Consider the following 18,135-nt stretch of genomic DNA (forward strand, 5'->3'; position numbering starts at 1 on the left):
ACACTGTTGTGGTTCTCTAGCCTGGTCAGAACTCCTCACAGGAAACCATTATATTCATTTATTTTTGATGAGTACAGAAAATTAGCAGTGCAGGCTTTTTATGTGAGCACCTGAGCTAACCTTAATCTTTTAACTACCTGATTTGCACTGGCAGTCAGGCATAGAGATGTTATCTGCATCTTCCTTGTGGTCCACACCAGGGAACAACCCCAGGACTGAAGTGGCACCAAAGGGTTCACATATATCCTATTAAAATCCAGTAGTTCTCTGAAGCAAACGGACCATGTGATACTGCTTGTGGGTGCAATTATCCTATATTTTGCACACAAGTATGTTCTCTGAGAGAGTTATGCTGGTTTATTCCAGATGGGTGCAAACAAATGTGTATATGTTGTGGACTGTCAGGGCCTGGAGTAAAGCAGAGAATGAACCAGCATAACAACATTAATGTGCTTCAAATGCCAAAATGGCTAAAAGCATGTGCAAACTGCAGGTCAAAAATAAGGAGACAAAAAAATCTGAGTTCAACAGACTTCCTCAAGACAAACTTAGACAGGACCAGACTGGGAATATAACCCCCTAAATCTTTCCCTCTGGTCCAACTCCTCTAAACTGTCAGAGTAGATCATCATCAAACAGCAGACAAACATACCCAGAAGTCCAAAACAAAATATAAGAAATAAGCACAGTGGAATTAAAACACACAGAGTTGTGCTTTGGTCATTTGAAAGCAGTGTTTTAAACAACAGATTTGTGCAAAAGTACCTTATTGATTTTTTCAAAAGGGTGCAGTTGCTTGTATCAGACAGCTAAAAACAGACACAAAAGAAAAGTGAAGTATTTACACCAGCCTTACCCAGCAGTGCAGTGTGGTCCATGAGCATCTTGCCTTTGTCTGCATATTCCTCAGTGAAAAAGTCACCCATGAGCAGCAACTCGATGGCTTCCTGCTTTACTGCATCAAAAAAATTTGACTGAATGGTGCGAGACACAGAGCGGGCACCACCCTTGAGTTTCCCAACCTATATCAGACAGGAACCATCAGTGCAGGTGGCACTAAAGAGTAAATCAGACATGTTTCTTTATTTGTGAATAAGTAGTTTTGCCATTTTTCTTTACCTTGTGCTTCCCCTCAAGGGCACGACTGCCAGTAAATACTCTGCTCAGATTATGACCGTTGAGACTCCACATTGCTTTGTAGGATTCCACAAATCGCTCAATTATAGATTTAGAGTTCAACCCAAGGCTCTCTAATTGAGCAAGCAGGATCTGGATTAGGTGCAGAAGGAGAGAAGAAAAAAAAAAAAAACAACCAACATTGTTCTTAAATGTGTTTTTGTTTTTTAGCCCCAGTTTAAGTATTCCAGCCAGCATCATTTTGTATCATAGAGCTGACAAGACAGACTTGTATCATTGACACTTATGCCCTCTTTCCTGCCTGCCCCATGGAACAGACAACAGACGCAGTGCAGGCATCCACAAAAGGTCCTGTGACAAACTCACCTCCAGTGCAACAAAGGACTGTACGCTATTAGTACGACCCAGGCAGTCCAGACAATTCATTCGAAAAGTACCTGTCTGCAGACTTTGGTAACCAAACACAAGAAAAGGGAGGAAAAAGAAGGTATATTTTAAAATAACATCTAATTATTAGTTGATTGAACAAGATCATCAAGTGTTCAGCCTGAATATACCCACACACATTTTGACAGTGCAAGCACGTTGTGCACAATGTGTTCCATTAGCATGTCTAATTACTTGACTACATCTGCAAAACTCTATTAGCAAATCCATGCACTGGTAATTTTCCAGATTTCAAACAATGAATATGCAGTTAAGTCAAATAATCTATTTACATCACAGCTACACTTTGTCTCAAAACTCTGTTTCAAGGTGGCCATTTATGCTCATGGTCCCAACACAACAAACAACCTGGGAAGGCCAAGACTGGTGGTGCCTGGCTATGCTGGGACAGAGGGGCAGGGACACTCACCGTGGACTTACATTCTCGCCCTTTGTGAAGATTCCAAAGTCTTCCCAGTGCAACTTCAGCTGAGGCCTCAGCAAATTTTCCAGTTTCTCAGTTTTCCCACCTTTTGCAAATTGGTGGTAGTCAAAGTTTATCATGGGAGTGTCTGCTGCATGGGAAGAGGCCCATAGCAGTTTCTGTTTAGATCAAGAATGAAGGAAAACAAATCATGCTCAAGCCACAGTGTAAGGGTTGATACCAGCATGTTTTTGGCATTACTAAACTTTGACTCTTCATCATATTTTTAATATTGAGAAGTTCACAGGGAATTTTGAAAGGCCAAACGTGAAAAAAAAGCAACTGAAGTTCTCTATTTGTTTCCTTTCCAAAAGTAAACTGAGTTGTTAGACCCCAATATTTCTGCAAGAGAACCCAAACAGCAGCTGCAAAGTATAGCTGAGAATTGCTGCTGTGTGCACCTTGGCTAGTGGCAGCCCTGCAGCTGGGGCTGTGCCTCTGTGCCTGAGGGTGTGCAGCAGCAGGGATGCTCTGGGCAGGCTCAGGACCAGGACCCTGATGGCAGCGGTGTCCAGAGCTGTTTAAGGTACAGGAGCATAAAAGTGCATGGGTGCATTTTTTAACCATTCCCGAAGTGCCAAGACATGGGAAAAACGTGGCCCTAAATTTAGGTAGAGGGTGCCTGGGGAGGAAGTAAGAACGAAATGATGTCCCAGGAAACATATTATGAAATGTTTGTGGTAAAAGATGAAAGTGAAAGAAGAGGCACAAATAGCGTAATTATTTCATCTCCAGTTTCTATGCATTTCCCTAACCACCACAAATTTTGTTAAGATGTCTGTAATAGATATGACAATAATACCTCCTGCTCTCCACAACAAAGACAGAGAAAACTGTTATATTAGTTCTGACTATGTGAGCTTCTGTGTATTCCCTTCCCTCCTGCACATTTTCCTCTCAAGAGACGGACACTTTACCCCACTTGGATTGTGACACAAACTGAACAAAACAATTCTAATATTACATTAGAAGTGTACATGCAGCAGTTATACCAGTATAATTGTATCAAGTAAGCCATTAAGCCTTCCTCACAGAAACAAATTTAAAAGGTGCTGCATGGTGGTTGGAGAGAGATTCACTATGCTGTTAGAAAAGCCAAAACACTTGGTATCTGCTCCTCTGTTGGCGACACCTCAACTTGCCTTTACAGCTGCTGGCACTAGTAATGCAATTGAGGATGATATTTACCCACTGCCTCAGTGTAAATAATTGTCAGAGTATTTGTAACTCTACACTAGAGTATTGCTTTTACTGTAAACATAATTACATCTGTTGTAAGGGATGCTTATGAGAGGAACAGCATTACTGAGAACAGTATTGATTTCTGATCTGGTAACAGCTGATTCAGGTTGAAGGTAAGTTGGTCATTTATAATTTTTCATTTCTTCCCATTGCATAAACAAATGGTAGCAGTGACATGCTGATCAAGGAAACCCTGCAGCAGCAGTTACAATAATATTTTGAACCAACTCTTGTAAGAAATACTAAGATTGCAGGAAGAGTTTGGAAAAAGGAAGGAAGGAATACAAAGAAAGGAAGATGGAGAAACAAAGATATAAACTAATGACAGAAAAGGAGAAAAGTTTTCATTTCTAATAATTCCCTATGAACTACCTTCTTTTTAATTTAAGCTCTTTAAATTAATCAAAGTAAGAATTAATTATCTATTCTTTCCAAACATCCATTTATTAAAACAAAAAAGTAAAGAAAAGACCAAGAGGTGTTTGTTTTGGATGGGTACAAAACTTCAGTTTCTGGTGCTGTCAGTTTCAATTCTTTCAGCTCACGAAGTGCCTTCATAATTTATTTCTCTTTAAACATCATTAAAGTTTAACAATTAAAACAGATCTTTCTTTATAATAAATGAATGAATGCAAAGTCTTTATTCTAGAGATGCACCATTTCTGACTTAATCTCTATTTGTACAGTACTGGCCAGAACACTGTCTTCAAGAACATGAGCGTTTGATAAAATATCAGTATTAAAGTAACAAGAAAAGCCAGATTCGTACCCTCCTAAGTTATGTGAGCACTTTGCAAGCAATCATCTCTTACCCAAAAATTTCAATGGTTTTTTTTTTTTTTTTTTTTTTTTTTAAATAAACCATAAAAACTATTTTAAAGACAGGGAAATCAGAGAGATTATACAGGCTTATCTGTGTCATGCAGAAGTTCAGTAAGAGGCTGAAAACAGAAGCTATTAATAGACTTCACTCCTGTAGCTTCCTCATTGCCTTGCAAACTTAAGTCATAATCACTTTCTTTGGCCACATTCTGTCCAGGGTGAGACTTTCACTTTCCACTGAGGAAGCTGATAGCCCCCCTCGCCCACCCTTTTGGAGGAGGAGGAAATGGTCACAGAGAAAAACAGCCAAAACCTCAAGACACTCCTTGTCTCGAGTACATTATTCCAAGAGAGAGGGAAACAAATCAGGAACTATTATTTAATTACAATTTTCATTTTGCTTAGTTTCACACAGTAAACATTTGAACTCCGAACTGTTGTATCATTCTTTACCAATGACAGATACCTAACACACTACGGGTGTGTACTTAAACCATTCTTCAGACTGTTCTTGGGAAGACATATCCCAAAGTACCTACGCCAGATTTCTAAAGCAACAGGCTCTTAGGGGGAAGATTCCATCAGCCTCCAGCCAGGCTCAGGCAGCTGCGCACTGCTGCAAACCCCACCAGTGCCAACCTGCAGCTTCAAATATGCATTGGTTTTGGAAATCTGGCCATGAGAATACCGTACTAGAACTCAGTGCAGCTTTAATTCCATCCTGGAAGCACAACCCAGATGCTTTCAGGTATTAGTTGTGCCTAGGGACACGCAGGGGCCAGGAAAACCTCTCTCTTCATACACCAGGCTGTCAACCAGTGCTCAGGCAGCCAGTTCCCATCACGGTCAGTGCAGAAGAGCTATTTCCCATTGCAGTCAGAGCAAGACAGCTTGCAAGATCCTCAGTGAGCCAGGGTCTGGCCCCCAAACAGTTGTGGCAATCCAATGAGGCACCTGACCGCATAGGTGGCTATAATAGAAATCATGACGATTCATGTTTTCAAAGGTGGACTACTCTTATGAGAATTAGGGCTATTTTTTAAAAAGTCTGGTTAAATGTGCATAATGTGTGAAGAAATAAACAGGAAGGCAGTGCTGGAAATTAAGCCATGAGACTCAGAAGCACCATTCTCTCAGTATGTAACATCTAGTAAAGAGATAACGTAATTTCTTAAAATATAGTGTTCACCAGCTACTGGGCCAGAAGGAAACAAAAGAACATGGAGGCTCGGGGGAAATCAGCAGTTAAAAAGAAAAAGAAAAAAACTTTGCTTTTACCTTAAAAGCTCTGTTGAGCACCTCTTCCCCTCCTCTGCTTCCCAACAGGTTAACAATCACTTGTTTTCCATACTGCTCCTTCAGAAGCATCATATGCCTGCAGCAAAAGTAACCATAAGTACTAAACAAAAGCATGTTATGTTTCCTACTACTTTTTTTCAAAATACAGAAGCAGAGACCACTGGTTGTTCCATCCAGCAGAGAGTTTCAGCCACAGCAGCTACAGACATCCTCCTCAGTTTCCTTGCAATCAATTATTAAATAGCACAAATGATGAAAGTACGCCATTAAAGGACACAGGATTTTGTACTGAACTTAAAGACAGAAGCATATTAGGAAACAGGCCCCATATCTTTCATGTCACTATCAGCTTTGGTATTGCCCTTTGTACATCCCCACTTCTTGGCTGTCAGCCTGGGAACTACATAGGAAAGACAAGAAGAGAAGAAAGCGTATTACGCTTCAACTGGAATTGCTCAGCATTTTGCAAGGCTGAACCTACAAAGAATCAGCAGCAGCAATGGGGCCCACAACCCCCATACCAAGGCCAGAGAGGTACAAACACACATCTCAGGCCACAAACATCTCTGAGTTACTGCAACACTGAGACATTCACTCTCAATTAAATATAAGCAGGAAGGTTAGTAATCATAAGAACTGCTGTGCTGGATCAGACCAAAGTTCCTTTTAGCCAAATGGCCTGGCCCAGATTCTTCAGGAAAAATGCAGAATAGAACAATATAAAGTGGTATATTTTTGGCATATATCCCCAGCCTTTCAAAGCCTGACATTTAGGGACCCTCAAGTCAAGAGCTTTTAGCCAGATGCAGAAGCATCCATTCTCCCCTCAGTAACTGTTCTTCAAGTTGGCATGCATGTGCTACAGGAGCTGTGCTGGCTCATCAGGAAACAATTAGATCTTAAAACCGTCTTCCACCATGTACTAACAACATTGTAGTAGTACTTAGGAGGAAGCTGGATAGAAATAGGCAGGAAAAAATAAAACAAATACACAAATGAAACGCTATTACATACTGCAAAGAGACATGCAACATCAAAATGTCAGAAAAACAGCATGAACACATCTTCCAGCATGCACCTTTACATCCTATAACCAGAAATAAACCACAAAGAAAACAATGGAAGAGGAGAAAAGAAAAAGTGGTCAGCACAACCTTTAAGAAACATGGCTACTTATATTTTCTGGTGCTATTTATGCTCACGATTTTGCAACTAGTTCTTTGTGCACCAGCTCTTCCCATACATTTGTACCCCACTGATCCCAGAATCAAGATCCTACTTCTCTGCCAATGTTGCTTCTTTACAGTAAAACTGCTGAAGCTCAGGTCACCTGCTAGAGCACTGTAAGCAAAGCTCCCTGAGGATTTCTCAGGGGGAGGGTATGTAAAAGATCCACTAACAAGATCACTTTTCATTCACTTCTCACAGTTCCTTCTCAACATGTTAACCTATCAGATGGGAAAAATGTAACAGGCTAAATCTACTCTAACACTCAGTTTTTACCAGTAAGACAGGTGGCCCTCAGGACAACTCATCTCTGGAGATGGTTGACAGAGATAGGAAGCCAAATAGGCCCCTTGTATTCCAGGAGGAAATAGTTGGTGATTTACTGAGCCATCTGGATCCTCACAAGTCTATGGGACCAGATGGGATCCATCCTAGGGTGATGAGGGAGCTAGCAGAAGAACTTGCCAAGCCGCTCTCCATCATCTTCCAACAGTCCTGGCTCACTGGGGAGGTCCCATATGATTGGAAATTGGCCAACGTTACCCCAGTCCACAAAAAGGGCTGCAGAGCTGACCCTGGCAACTAACTACAGGCCTGTCAGCCTGACCTCGGTGCCTGGCAGGGTTATGGAGCAGATCATCCTGAATGGAATCACACAGCACCTTCAGGATGGACAAGGGATCAGACCCAGCCAGCATGGGTTTAGGAGGGGCAGGTCCTGTCTGACCAACCTGATCTCCTTTTATGATCAGGTGACTCACCTGGTGGATGAGGGGAAAGCCGTGGATGTGGTCTATCTGGACTTCAGCAAGGCCTTTGACACTGTCTCCCATAATATACTCTTGCAAAAGCTGGTAGCCCATGGCTTGGACAAGTGTACTCTACGCTGGGTTAAGAACTGGCTGGAGGGCCGGGCCCAGAGAGTGCTGGTGAATGGGGCTGCACCCAGCTGGCGGCCAGTCACTAGTGGTGTTCCCCAGGGGTCAGTGTTGGGTCCAGTCCTGTTTAACATCTTTATTGACGATTTAGATGAGGGGATTGAGACCATCATCAGCAAATTTGCTGATGACACCAAGCTGGGAGGGAGTGTCGACCTGCTGGAAGGCAGGAGGGCTCTGCAGAGGGATCTGGATAGACTGGAAAAATGGGCTGATTCCAATGGGATGAAGTTCAATAAGGCCAAATGCCGGGTGCTGCACTTTGGTCACAACAACCCCCTGCAGCGCTACAGGCTGGGCGCAGAGTGGCTGGAGAGCAGTCAGACAGAAAGGGACCTGGGGGTACTAATTGACAGGAAGCTCAACATGAGCCAACAGTGTGCCCAGGTGGCCAAGAAGGCCAACGGTATCCTGTCCTGTATCAAAAACAGCGTGGTCAGCAGGACAAGGGAAGTGATCCTTCCCCTGTACTCTGCATTGGTGAGGCCACACCTGGAGTATTGTGTTCAGTTCTGGGCCCCTCAGTTCAGGAAAGACATTAAAGTGCTGGAGCGGGTCCAGAGAAGAGCAACACGACTGGTGAAGGGACTTGAACATAAGACCTACGAGGAGAGGCTGAGGGAGCTGGGGTTGTTTAGTCTTGAGAAGAGGAGGCTTGGAGGTGACCTCATCACTCTCTATAACTACCTGAAGGGAAGTTATAGCCAGGTGGGGATTGGTCTCTTCTCCCAGGCAGTTAGCAATAGGACAAGGGGGCATGGGATTAAACTCTGCCAGGGGAAATTTAGGCTGGATATTAGAAAGAAATTCTTTACAGAGAGAGTGGTCAGGCATTGGAATGGCCTGCCCAGGGAGGTGGTGGACTCGCCGTCCCTAGAGGTTTTTAAACTGAGATTGGACATGGCACTTAGTGCCATGATCTAGTAAACGGGCTAGAGTTGGACCAAGGGTTGGACTCGATGATCTCTGAGGTCTTTTCCAACCCAGTCGATTCTGTGATTCTGGGATAGCAGGTTGTTAAGTTTCAGTGTCTTTCCATATAAGCAATCGCTTATTCCTTGCCCATTTTCAAAGGACTGTCTTTTGCAGATCTGTAAGTAGAGAGATCCCTAACTTCATCTAACATAAAGGCTTTACTGTGCACAAGGGAAAGAAGGAATAGTGCAGGTTGATCCTCATGTTCATGTTTCTTACAAGAAAACTATCAGTTTCATCAGTCAGACAGAAAAGAGTCTCTGAACTAAATGGTCTTACGGAGTTGTTCCTTGTTGAGGTACTCTCAATTTCTCAGGCAACACAAGAGGATGCTGAATAAATTATTGTCTTCTTATATAGATTATCTCTGCTGCAGAATGCAAACCTCCAACATGGAGCTTCAGGGACACTGGCAGGGCAAGTTACCATGGCACCAGATGACCAAGAGACCATGGCCCTCAAAGGCATTTGAAGTCAGTAGGATTTAAGAGCCTTAAAAAGCTTGGAGAATGTAGGTTAGGACCCTTTGGAGCAGGGACTACAAATGGTACATAGTCCTTTTCAGATTCTAATCCCTATTTGGAGTCTTCAGTGCTGCAAAACTACTAACGGTCACTAATGCCATGTTTGCTAACATTTGCAGTAAATGAAACCAAGGAATTAACAGGCCCTACCCAGAATCAACATACACTCTGATTGTCCAAAACCAAATCAAAACAGAAATTAATCACACGGCCTGGCACTTACAAGTTGAAAATGTCTCACAGGCCAAATCCCTCATGTGCTTTTCATACAACGTTCCCATGGGAGTTTGCCCTTAAAGGACAGCACTTCATATTCAAATGTTCAAAGGAATCAAGCTAATGTGTGGCTTTTTTTACAGCTTCCAACTGACAAGCAGAGTATTAATGGTTTAAAAATGTTTACAAGCCAGTCTTAAGTTAAAGCAGAAAAGCATCAGCATGACAGCATCATACAACACTGATCATAGAATAAGACACTTATTTCTGTATAGCAGTAGAACAATGAGGAAAAAAAAATCTGGATTGGAGAGGAAGCAGTGTTTTACTTTTTAATTACCTGGGTTACAATGATAAAGAACACATGCTCTGTGCATCTTAAATGTAAATTCACATTCGTTGGCTCACAAAAGGTTACACAGACTTTCCTTTTGCATAACACTCAGTATTTGTTAGGTTTTTTAGAAACAAGCCAGGATACCAAAATAATTCAATTACCATTGACTACAGAAAGGAAAATGCAAAAAAATAAGTGAATAAATAAAGCAAACCCACTTAATACTCCCACCGCACCTAGCGGTTTGGTGCGGTGGTGCTTCGCATCTCTCAGAATTCACTAGGAAGGCATAAAGTTGTGCAACCTTGGTTAAATGCAAGGCTGCTGCGTTATTGACAAAGTTGAATGAAGCCTACCTGTCAAAGGCAGGAGCATTAGCTTCCAGACCTCTGTTAAGCCTTAGATGATAAGAACCCACCTAAAATAAAACATTGGAAAGAGAAGACAGAAATAAATTCTTTAAATGCTAGAGTTCTAAATCACTAGATGTCTCCCTTTTTCCTTCAGAGAAAAACATCTAACAGCACCAGACACCTCTAACAGACTCCATGCACCCACACACATAAAATCCTTAATGCAAAAGCCACAGATTTTATTAGACAACAACATTTACAATTACAAGTGAAAACATGATTATCATTAAGCAAAAGGATACCTACACATCCTTTTATGGACAAACAAAGCACATCCCTTGGCCAGTTTCCTCTAGCAAATATCCCACACTGCCTCACAGGAGTGTGTGCCCAGCATTCTTCTTGTCCTTCCCTCAGCAGAAAAGGCTGCAGTTACGCCAGTTCCATGGGTTGTGTGTCCTGAGTTATTTCATCTTTCATTATTTAGAGAAACTAAAAAGCATCAGAACAGTCCTTTGAAAACACGAAGGGTGAAATCCTGTGCCATCAGCCTAACAGGACTTTTAATATAGATGTCAACAACAGTAGCCTTAAGCTGCTTTTGAATGCTAGCTACTGTTATTACAGTATGCAGAGAGCTTTTTCCTCTCCAAAAAACACCCTGCTAATTATTTATAGGATTGTGCACTGTTTCCTGTACTTCATCCTCTTCTTTCATGAGGTTGGTTTCTGCAGTTCTTTCTAATACCAGTGCCAGCACACTCACTTCCAAGGAATAAAATTAATCAGTATTCACCAGCATAAATGAAAGATGCATAATCTAATCCAGATTAGGAAAAAAAAACAGATTGTGTCCCTGCTGAAAAGTTTCCAGTTCTATTTAACTAGAGATGCTACTCACTACCCAAAAATACTTGGGGAAGAGCTCTGTGGTTTCATAACATACAGAACTACAGTGCTGGATACAGCTACACCATGGACAGGATATACGCACAACTCTACAGGCAGAACTCCTTTATAAAACGAAGTAAGTATTGCACTGGATGGTGCTAGCAGACAACACAGATCCTTTAGTCATCTTCCTTTTGCACTAAATCCAGTAGTTCTGAAAGGTACCTAAGTGCTTGATTCAATGATTTTAAAGTATCAAATAATCTTTAAGAATCTGAAAAAAACGGTTATAATACATATTCTCTCTACTAACATTCATGCATATATGTGCATACTCATTGCAGCTGTTTATTCCTCCGTTCAGAAAACGCAAAGAGTGCTAGGATGATTCTTATTTAACCTTGTAGCTGTATATAAACCGTAAGATAGAGACAGTATATAACCCACTAGGCTTGATGCAATAATCTCCTCATGAAACCCTACATCTCTGCCTAGGAGAAGATCAGATTAGATTATCATCGCTCTTTTGACTGAAATCTAGCAAACACGCTATCCAGACATGATATTTTGTTTCAAGGTAACGTGCTCCGATAGAGCTCCTGGTATCCGTAGATACTCCAATTTTATTGTGGACGTCAATATCATCAAACCAACTGGGCATTTCAGAAGGAAAGATTATTCCAAATCAAAGTAAAAATGCCATAAAGATATTGCTGTAAGCTTCAGTTTAGGACATCAGGACACAGTTCCTTACAAATATTTCCCTACAGAGGCACATGATTAAACTTCATTTAACTATAGCCATTTGCCTGGTTTAGTTCCATTTATCTAAACACACAAAATTTCCCACAAGGTAAACCTAAAATGAAAGAGCCAGCATTTTCATGGAATGAGTTTGCAGCTAATTTTAGAAAACAATTACATTTTATGTAACTTCTAAATTATAAGTAGTAAGAGAGATATGCAAGGTAGTCTTTTTGATTATTTGTTTACCTGAAGCCCCGGTTGCTCCCAAAAGAGTGGAACAGAACCTCTGATCTGCACAAAGGAAGAGACATCATCATCCAAGTAAATTGTCTGCAAAAATAAAACAAGGGAAGGAATTTGCAGTTAGATCTATCAGTCTGTGACCCCTTCACTAGGTGACAGTTTAAGACACTGAACTCAAAGGGTAAAAAAAGTAACCCATGTATCTCACTGTATCCACTTACTGCTCAGCCACTTTTCCATAGTCTCACAGTCAGTGGAACAAAGCACAACGTATTTGCTTTCATGTAATCACAGGACATTCAATTCACTACTCACCAGAAGTAAGAAAATGTAAAACACCACCACTGGCAAGAAGGAAGGAATCTTTCATCCACTGTGACGATGAATTTGATCAACTGGCGGACACACTCAGGAAGACCAGCCATATACTCTCCCTGTCTCTCTTACACAATTTAACTGTGCAAAATGTCATTGCTCCTTGTGACTGATGATGGGTAATGTCAGGTGTAGGATAAGCTTACCTCTTGCTTTATTTGCTATTTCTTATTTCACTGCATGTTGTGCCTTGTCAGAGTATCCAAATAAATCTCAGTGAAACCAGCAGCTTAGCCACTCCCATTCCAAGATACAGTGAACAGCATGTGATTTAGTGCTTTTCCAGAAGGCTTATAGTGAGAATCTCCAAACTCCCCGTATTTCCTTCCCTAACCAGACCTCAGTCTCCCTTAATATTTGTTATTATGATCACTGCTAACAATCTGATTCTGAGTCAAATCTATGCATAGTACAAAGACTAATTTCCCCCTCTGCCTTCCCCCTCCACCAGCCCCCAAGCAAAGCGCTACATGTGTTAACTTTGCACAAAAGGTACTATCTTCAGACTCAGTATGACCACAGAGCAACTGTGCAAAGCCTGGCTCACTCCCCTGGCCTATACTTAGCAGTGGAATCCTGGCTGCTTTCCACAGGGGATACATGATACACATGATACACATCTCTGTTATCTCATGCATGACAATGAGTCTTGCAGCCCTGTGGAGGAATGGTATCCAGGTCATCCAGGTAGCTGCTTCTCGAAGCACATCGTATCAGTTAGCACAACTGCTGCCAGCTGGCTAGTAGCTCCCAAAATAGAAAAGAACATGAAAATGGGTTACTCTACAGCTTTAATGTGGTTTGCGCTCTTCGATTTGCCACTAGATGTGCTGGCTGGGTGGCTCATGGGAAGTGCTTCCATACCTCTCATCTTTATAATCACTAGCAATGTACCAATTTTAGAGCTATATATGTGAAAAGAATAAGAGGTAGGTATTTAAATATTTTGTCACCAGCTTTATCTAACTAATCTTTACAATATTTTTGCAGAGCACTTACAACTAAGATGACTTAAGTGGCTTCGTCAAGGACACAATGTTTATGTTAGAACCACGGCTAGCCCAGATGTAGTGCAAAACAGCATGTTTTGATGTTTTTATCCTCACATCAATGAATTAAGAAACCTCCTTCTGTTGCATCGCATTGTAGCACAACCCCCTGCAAGAGAGGAGATTGCCCAGAGAAGCTTCACCGCAAGGTCTGTCCAACAGCTTGAGTAACGTGGCTCTAGAACACCCTCTCTCAGTAAAGTTTTCTAAACATGGCCAGTACTTGACTGCAGGAGCTAATTACCATGGCAACATACTGGTGCGCCTCTCCTTGGACTCGAGGAAGGGTGAACAGGCCCACCTTCTTCATCTTTACCACACCCTCACTGAGACAGGTTGCACCAAGATAAGTCAGTGACTTCTAAACACTGAATCACCTTTTCACTCACACTCATGGACTCAAAGGAGCAAGTTCTAAGGTAAAGCAAATTGTGTAGCTCCACTGACAGTCCCAGCATTATCCTGACTCATACTAAATGATGATGATCAGGTCCTGAGCCTACGCAAAAATAAAAGAGTCAGGACTGTCTCCCTTCAAAATCTGACAGAAGTCATCACCTTAGTGATGCAATGAGTGAGTTGAAATGAAACATCTAATGATGACGATTACAGACAAAGCTTCACATGAACTACAATTTGGCCACTCAAACAGCTTGTTACAGAGGATCAGTTTTCTTCACAATCTTCTAGAACATGCTGTTTCCACAACTAACTGAAAAATTGAGAGCTGAAGTATCTCTTCAGCCAGCTCTTTTAAAAGTCCCAGCTGCAAATTCTCTAGATCTACTGATTAAAATATAGTAACTCTGATTTTAATACCTGCAGTTTAACATCTTCCTGAGCTACAGTTTAAATGGAAAGTATTTCTTCACCATTACAGACTGTGAATATATAACCTGCCTTCTTTATGTCAAATGCAGAAGAAAAAAAACCTGACCAAACATTTCTGCCTTTCTTCATTAACAGGTGCTCATATTTCTACTTACTAGTGATTCAACACGGAAAGAGTTAACTGATGTTTGTTACTACTATCACTCACATTTTCTGTTAACTGGTTTTCATCCATTACCTCTTCTGTTTTCTGCTCTATTAAGCTGTCCATTTAGAGAACCGAACAACAACAAAAAAAATTCAAATTATTTGGGAATCATTCCTGTGATCTACACAGGATGCCCATATCCTGATGCGATGGGCTGCGGACAACCTCTGTCAAGATGAGGTCTAACACAGAGCTCCCCTATGATGATAGGGCATCTTACAGAAACTGACATTTTAATGCACTTTCCTATGTAGCTTTTCAAAATTTAGATGTTTTCAAAGTGGGAGCATGGCCTCGCCAACAGTCATTCACAAGAAAGTTCTCCACATTAGCACTTTCTTTTCACTTACAGTGCTCATCATTCTGTTCTCTGGAGCAATTCTGTAGTCTTTCACAATCCTCTCACCTCATTTCCATGACCCAGATGAATCCAAAATTATTTTCTTCAAAGTTGCCAGTGAGTTGGAAGAAGACCTAGTATTTTTCAATGAGTGGGAGAATAACACCCTTTTCTGCCAGTCATTCCTTCCTAAACTGACCGTAACCATTTCATTAAGCATTAGCACTGTGCAAATCTTCCCTGTATTTCAGCAATGCCCACTGTCCTTCATTCACCACTCCAAGGAACATGACATTGACTTCTTCTCCGTAAAACCCATGACATTACAATAATAGGGGCAACAAGCCTTCCTGCCAGTAGATGTCTAAAGTGAGCAGGTTGAAAGACTGGGACTAAGATGACTTTCCAGTTCAGGAATGGACATAATCTTAATACCCATATACACTATAAGAAACCACATTTGTTAAAATTTTAAATAAGCACTAGTAATATATCCAGGTTAAAATTACACTAATAAATAAAAGATTCCAACTTAATTGCCTATGCAATTCCACCATTTATGCATGGTTAAGTACAGAATTTCTTTTCTCATATTCTTTCAAGCCTTGCTCATTTTTTGTTCACAATGTCATGTTTTCTACAAGCACACATCTGTCCCACTTTTTTGCCATTCTAGTTTTGACTTTATTACTCTGTTCTCTAGCAGGTGAATTTCTCATATTCCAAGGCACTACACAAAAGATTAACAGTTCTTTAAGAAAAAAAAATACCTTTCTTAAAAAGCACTTTATTTCCAGAATCTTCCTGTCAGCTCTTTTCCTTAACTCATGGACAAGAAATACATCCAAGAGGATCATATGAGTTTTCCTCTAACAGTTCAATAACAATCAGTAACATTTTGGACAACACTTTGTCATTAGGGTTGACACATACTACTAAATCTTTGTCTTTGGACTTCATAAAAATTCCTGTGGAGTCTTGCTTTTTTTTGTCTTAGATCCAAAATGGCAGCATGTTTTTGCCTACTTGCCCCAGGGAGAATATTCATTCCTATCAAATCCTCAAAACACTTGAGGATTACTTCATTAATCTTAAAGGGTCTGGCCTACGGAACACTCCAATCCGGTTAGCTGGATGGATTTTCAGGCAGTTTCCCACCAGACAACATACCAGCAACTCAATACTTGATCCGTGTGGAGGACCTCTTCTCCTTGATAATAGATTGCCTTGTCCTCTGATGACGAGTGTTAGAATTTACCATGTTTTTCTTTCAACTTCTGCTGTCTTAGACTCTTTCTGTGGTCTCTTTCTGTCTCCAGGATCGAGTGTGTCAGTGCTGACAGTTCAAGAGGACGTTTCTCAATCTCTTTGTTGTCTAGGCCCAGACCTTGCCCCCCGGATCCAAAGACCTTTCCCAGTAACACAAGCTTCATACACAGGTACTGCTAGCAAGCAAACATCTACAGCAACAGCTGGTGTTCTAACCCCAACATGCAGCTCCCATTCATATCTTGGAATAATTTATTCACTAATCTCCATCACCCAGCTTCATTAGAAGGAAATAATTATCCAGTCACAACTTCAAATGGCAACATTCATTACAGACTCAAGGGGCACAGAGACACAGTCCGTGACAAAATGGATACTCACAGGGCTTGTTCTGGGAGCCCCAGCTCTGCCACACAACCCACGAAGCACACGGATGGCAGATGGTCTAAACATACCTCTGTGCGCGTCCCTTTAACTCAGACCAGGGGAGCCAAGGATATACTTGCCAAAATAATCCTCTTTGCCCCATCTGGGGCTATACTAAAACTTGATCCAGAAAATAAATTAACCACATGATTGCATCCATTCCTCTCTTGGAGAGTTATCCAACATGGTCTAGGAGTTATTGTGAAATAGGGATCATTTGTCTTAATCCATGCCTGACACTTTTTTCTTAAACTGGAAGAAAGCGAAGGTTAATCCAAATTAATGGCATTTCTTTTTAATGTCTTGTCAAGGTTTCAATTTTCTTTATTGAACAGTTCTATGAAGGGGAAAACAACTGAAACCATTAATTTATCTTTGGTAGATTAGAGCTGTTCCCCGTAAGTCACAAAGTAAGATATGAAGAGTTTAGCACAAGAGTTTAGCACTCTTTGGAGAATAACTGGGAGAGGAGCTGAAATGTAAACAGTGAGAGGCACACAAACTAAACGAAAAAAGCACGCTTGTTTCTCAACGTTATCAGCAGAAAAGAATTAAAAGAATGCGATACAGTCTCAACTTTAGGGCATTAGTAGGGGAGGAAAAAAGGGTGAAGGGAAACATTTAAGCTGTCATTGGGAGACAGAATGTGATTTTAAAACTACTTGAGGATTAACTGTAACACTGCAAGTAGAAAGGGCTGCCATTGCATTACAAAATACTGGCAGCAGAGCTGGAAGTACATGTTGGAGAGATTTCAAAAAATCATCTTTTCCCATCATGTTTTGCTTTTCTTTAAGTGTTTCCCACCATTTTTTCTTTCTTCTTTTCTCTTTGTAAAGATGCAAACCAAATGATCAAACATCTGAAAGATCTACTAGGAGCCTTTTTTTTTTTTTTTGGAAAAGCAAAAGTGAAGTGAGATATTTAACTTCTCCCCCCTTCTTCTCAAGCACTGTGAGTCACAGCAGTTAAGTGAGCCCACAAGAAATGAGTCATTGCGGAGCTAAAATGCCACAAGGCTAACTCAGTGGGAGACAAAAGCATACCATCTATGCATAAAAGAGCTGCCTGGAGATAGGACTAATTGTTTCTCCCTCTTCTAAAAACAGAAAAATATTAGAAGTAATTCCTATAAAAGGGGGAAAAGTCCTGGCTTTTCAGAATCCTAGGGTGCTATTTAGCCATGAAAGCACACGGCCAGCATGCCATTAAACTGTACAGGCTGCAACAAATGGAAACGAAATGTTATTCAGCCAACATATTACCTCATAGGCGATTAGTCAGTAGTCTACTATGAAACTAGGAGAGAGTTTATTCTAGGGCTCTTCCTTCCTAATGGTAAGTGGAAGCCAGCTTGAACTGGATTCTCAGGCATCCCAGTGGTTAGCCCAACATCACTTTCTTAGGACACACAGTTTGGTAAAACTGGTGTTTATCACCATTAGCAACAGCAACCTTCTTTTATCCTTTAAAAACAAAAAAACAAACAAAAATCACACAATTCTTTAAAACTGCCAGCCCTTGTTATAATTTTCAACCTACTCAAGCCTTTCACCCTATAGCCATTTTGCTCTCGTGCTTTTGCTTTCCCAATTGCAAAACACTCAAAAGCCTTCAGTCCTCCTACTTCACCCTGGGAACAAAGCTCAGCAGCTCCAGTGAAGAGCCTGACCCAGCCCCAGCTCAGGGAAGCCTTAGCAACCAAGTACTCACCAGGAGCCAATCCCCAGGTTTTCTGCTGAGATGCAAAGACAGTCTTATTTTTCGTGCTAATCA

The 18,135-nt window shown here is 41.2% G+C and overlaps 1 protein-coding gene across 4 annotated transcripts in view; it reads right to left on the reverse strand.

Annotated features, from left to right (window-relative positions):
• Positions 1 to 18,135, reverse strand: part of SYNJ2 (synaptojanin 2) — a 69,413-nt gene that overhangs the window by 26,700 nt on the left and 24,578 nt on the right. For 3 of the 4 annotated variants that reach the window (XM_065057293.1, XM_065057292.1, XM_065057294.1), the window contains exons 5-11: positions 11,865 to 11,948; positions 9,984 to 10,045; positions 5,390 to 5,486; positions 1,994 to 2,166; positions 1,504 to 1,585; positions 1,120 to 1,269; positions 857 to 1,022 (exon numbers count right to left, since the gene is read on the reverse strand). In XM_065057293.1, coding sequence (XP_064913365.1) covers positions 857 to 1,022; positions 1,120 to 1,269; positions 1,504 to 1,585; positions 1,994 to 2,166; positions 5,390 to 5,486; positions 9,984 to 10,045; positions 11,865 to 11,948 — 814 coding nt within the window. Of the gene's footprint in view, positions 1 to 856; positions 1,023 to 1,119; positions 1,270 to 1,503; positions 1,586 to 1,993; positions 2,167 to 5,389; positions 5,487 to 9,983; positions 10,046 to 11,864; positions 11,949 to 12,176; positions 12,328 to 18,135 lie in introns of those variants that run through there. The other variant, XM_065057295.1, reaches the window with a different exon arrangement.

This window comes from Columba livia, chromosome 3 (assembly GCF_036013475.1).
Source record: "Columba livia isolate bColLiv1 breed racing homer chromosome 3, bColLiv1.pat.W.v2, whole genome shotgun sequence".
NCBI lineage: Eukaryota > Metazoa > Chordata > Aves > Columbiformes > Columbidae > Columba > Columba livia.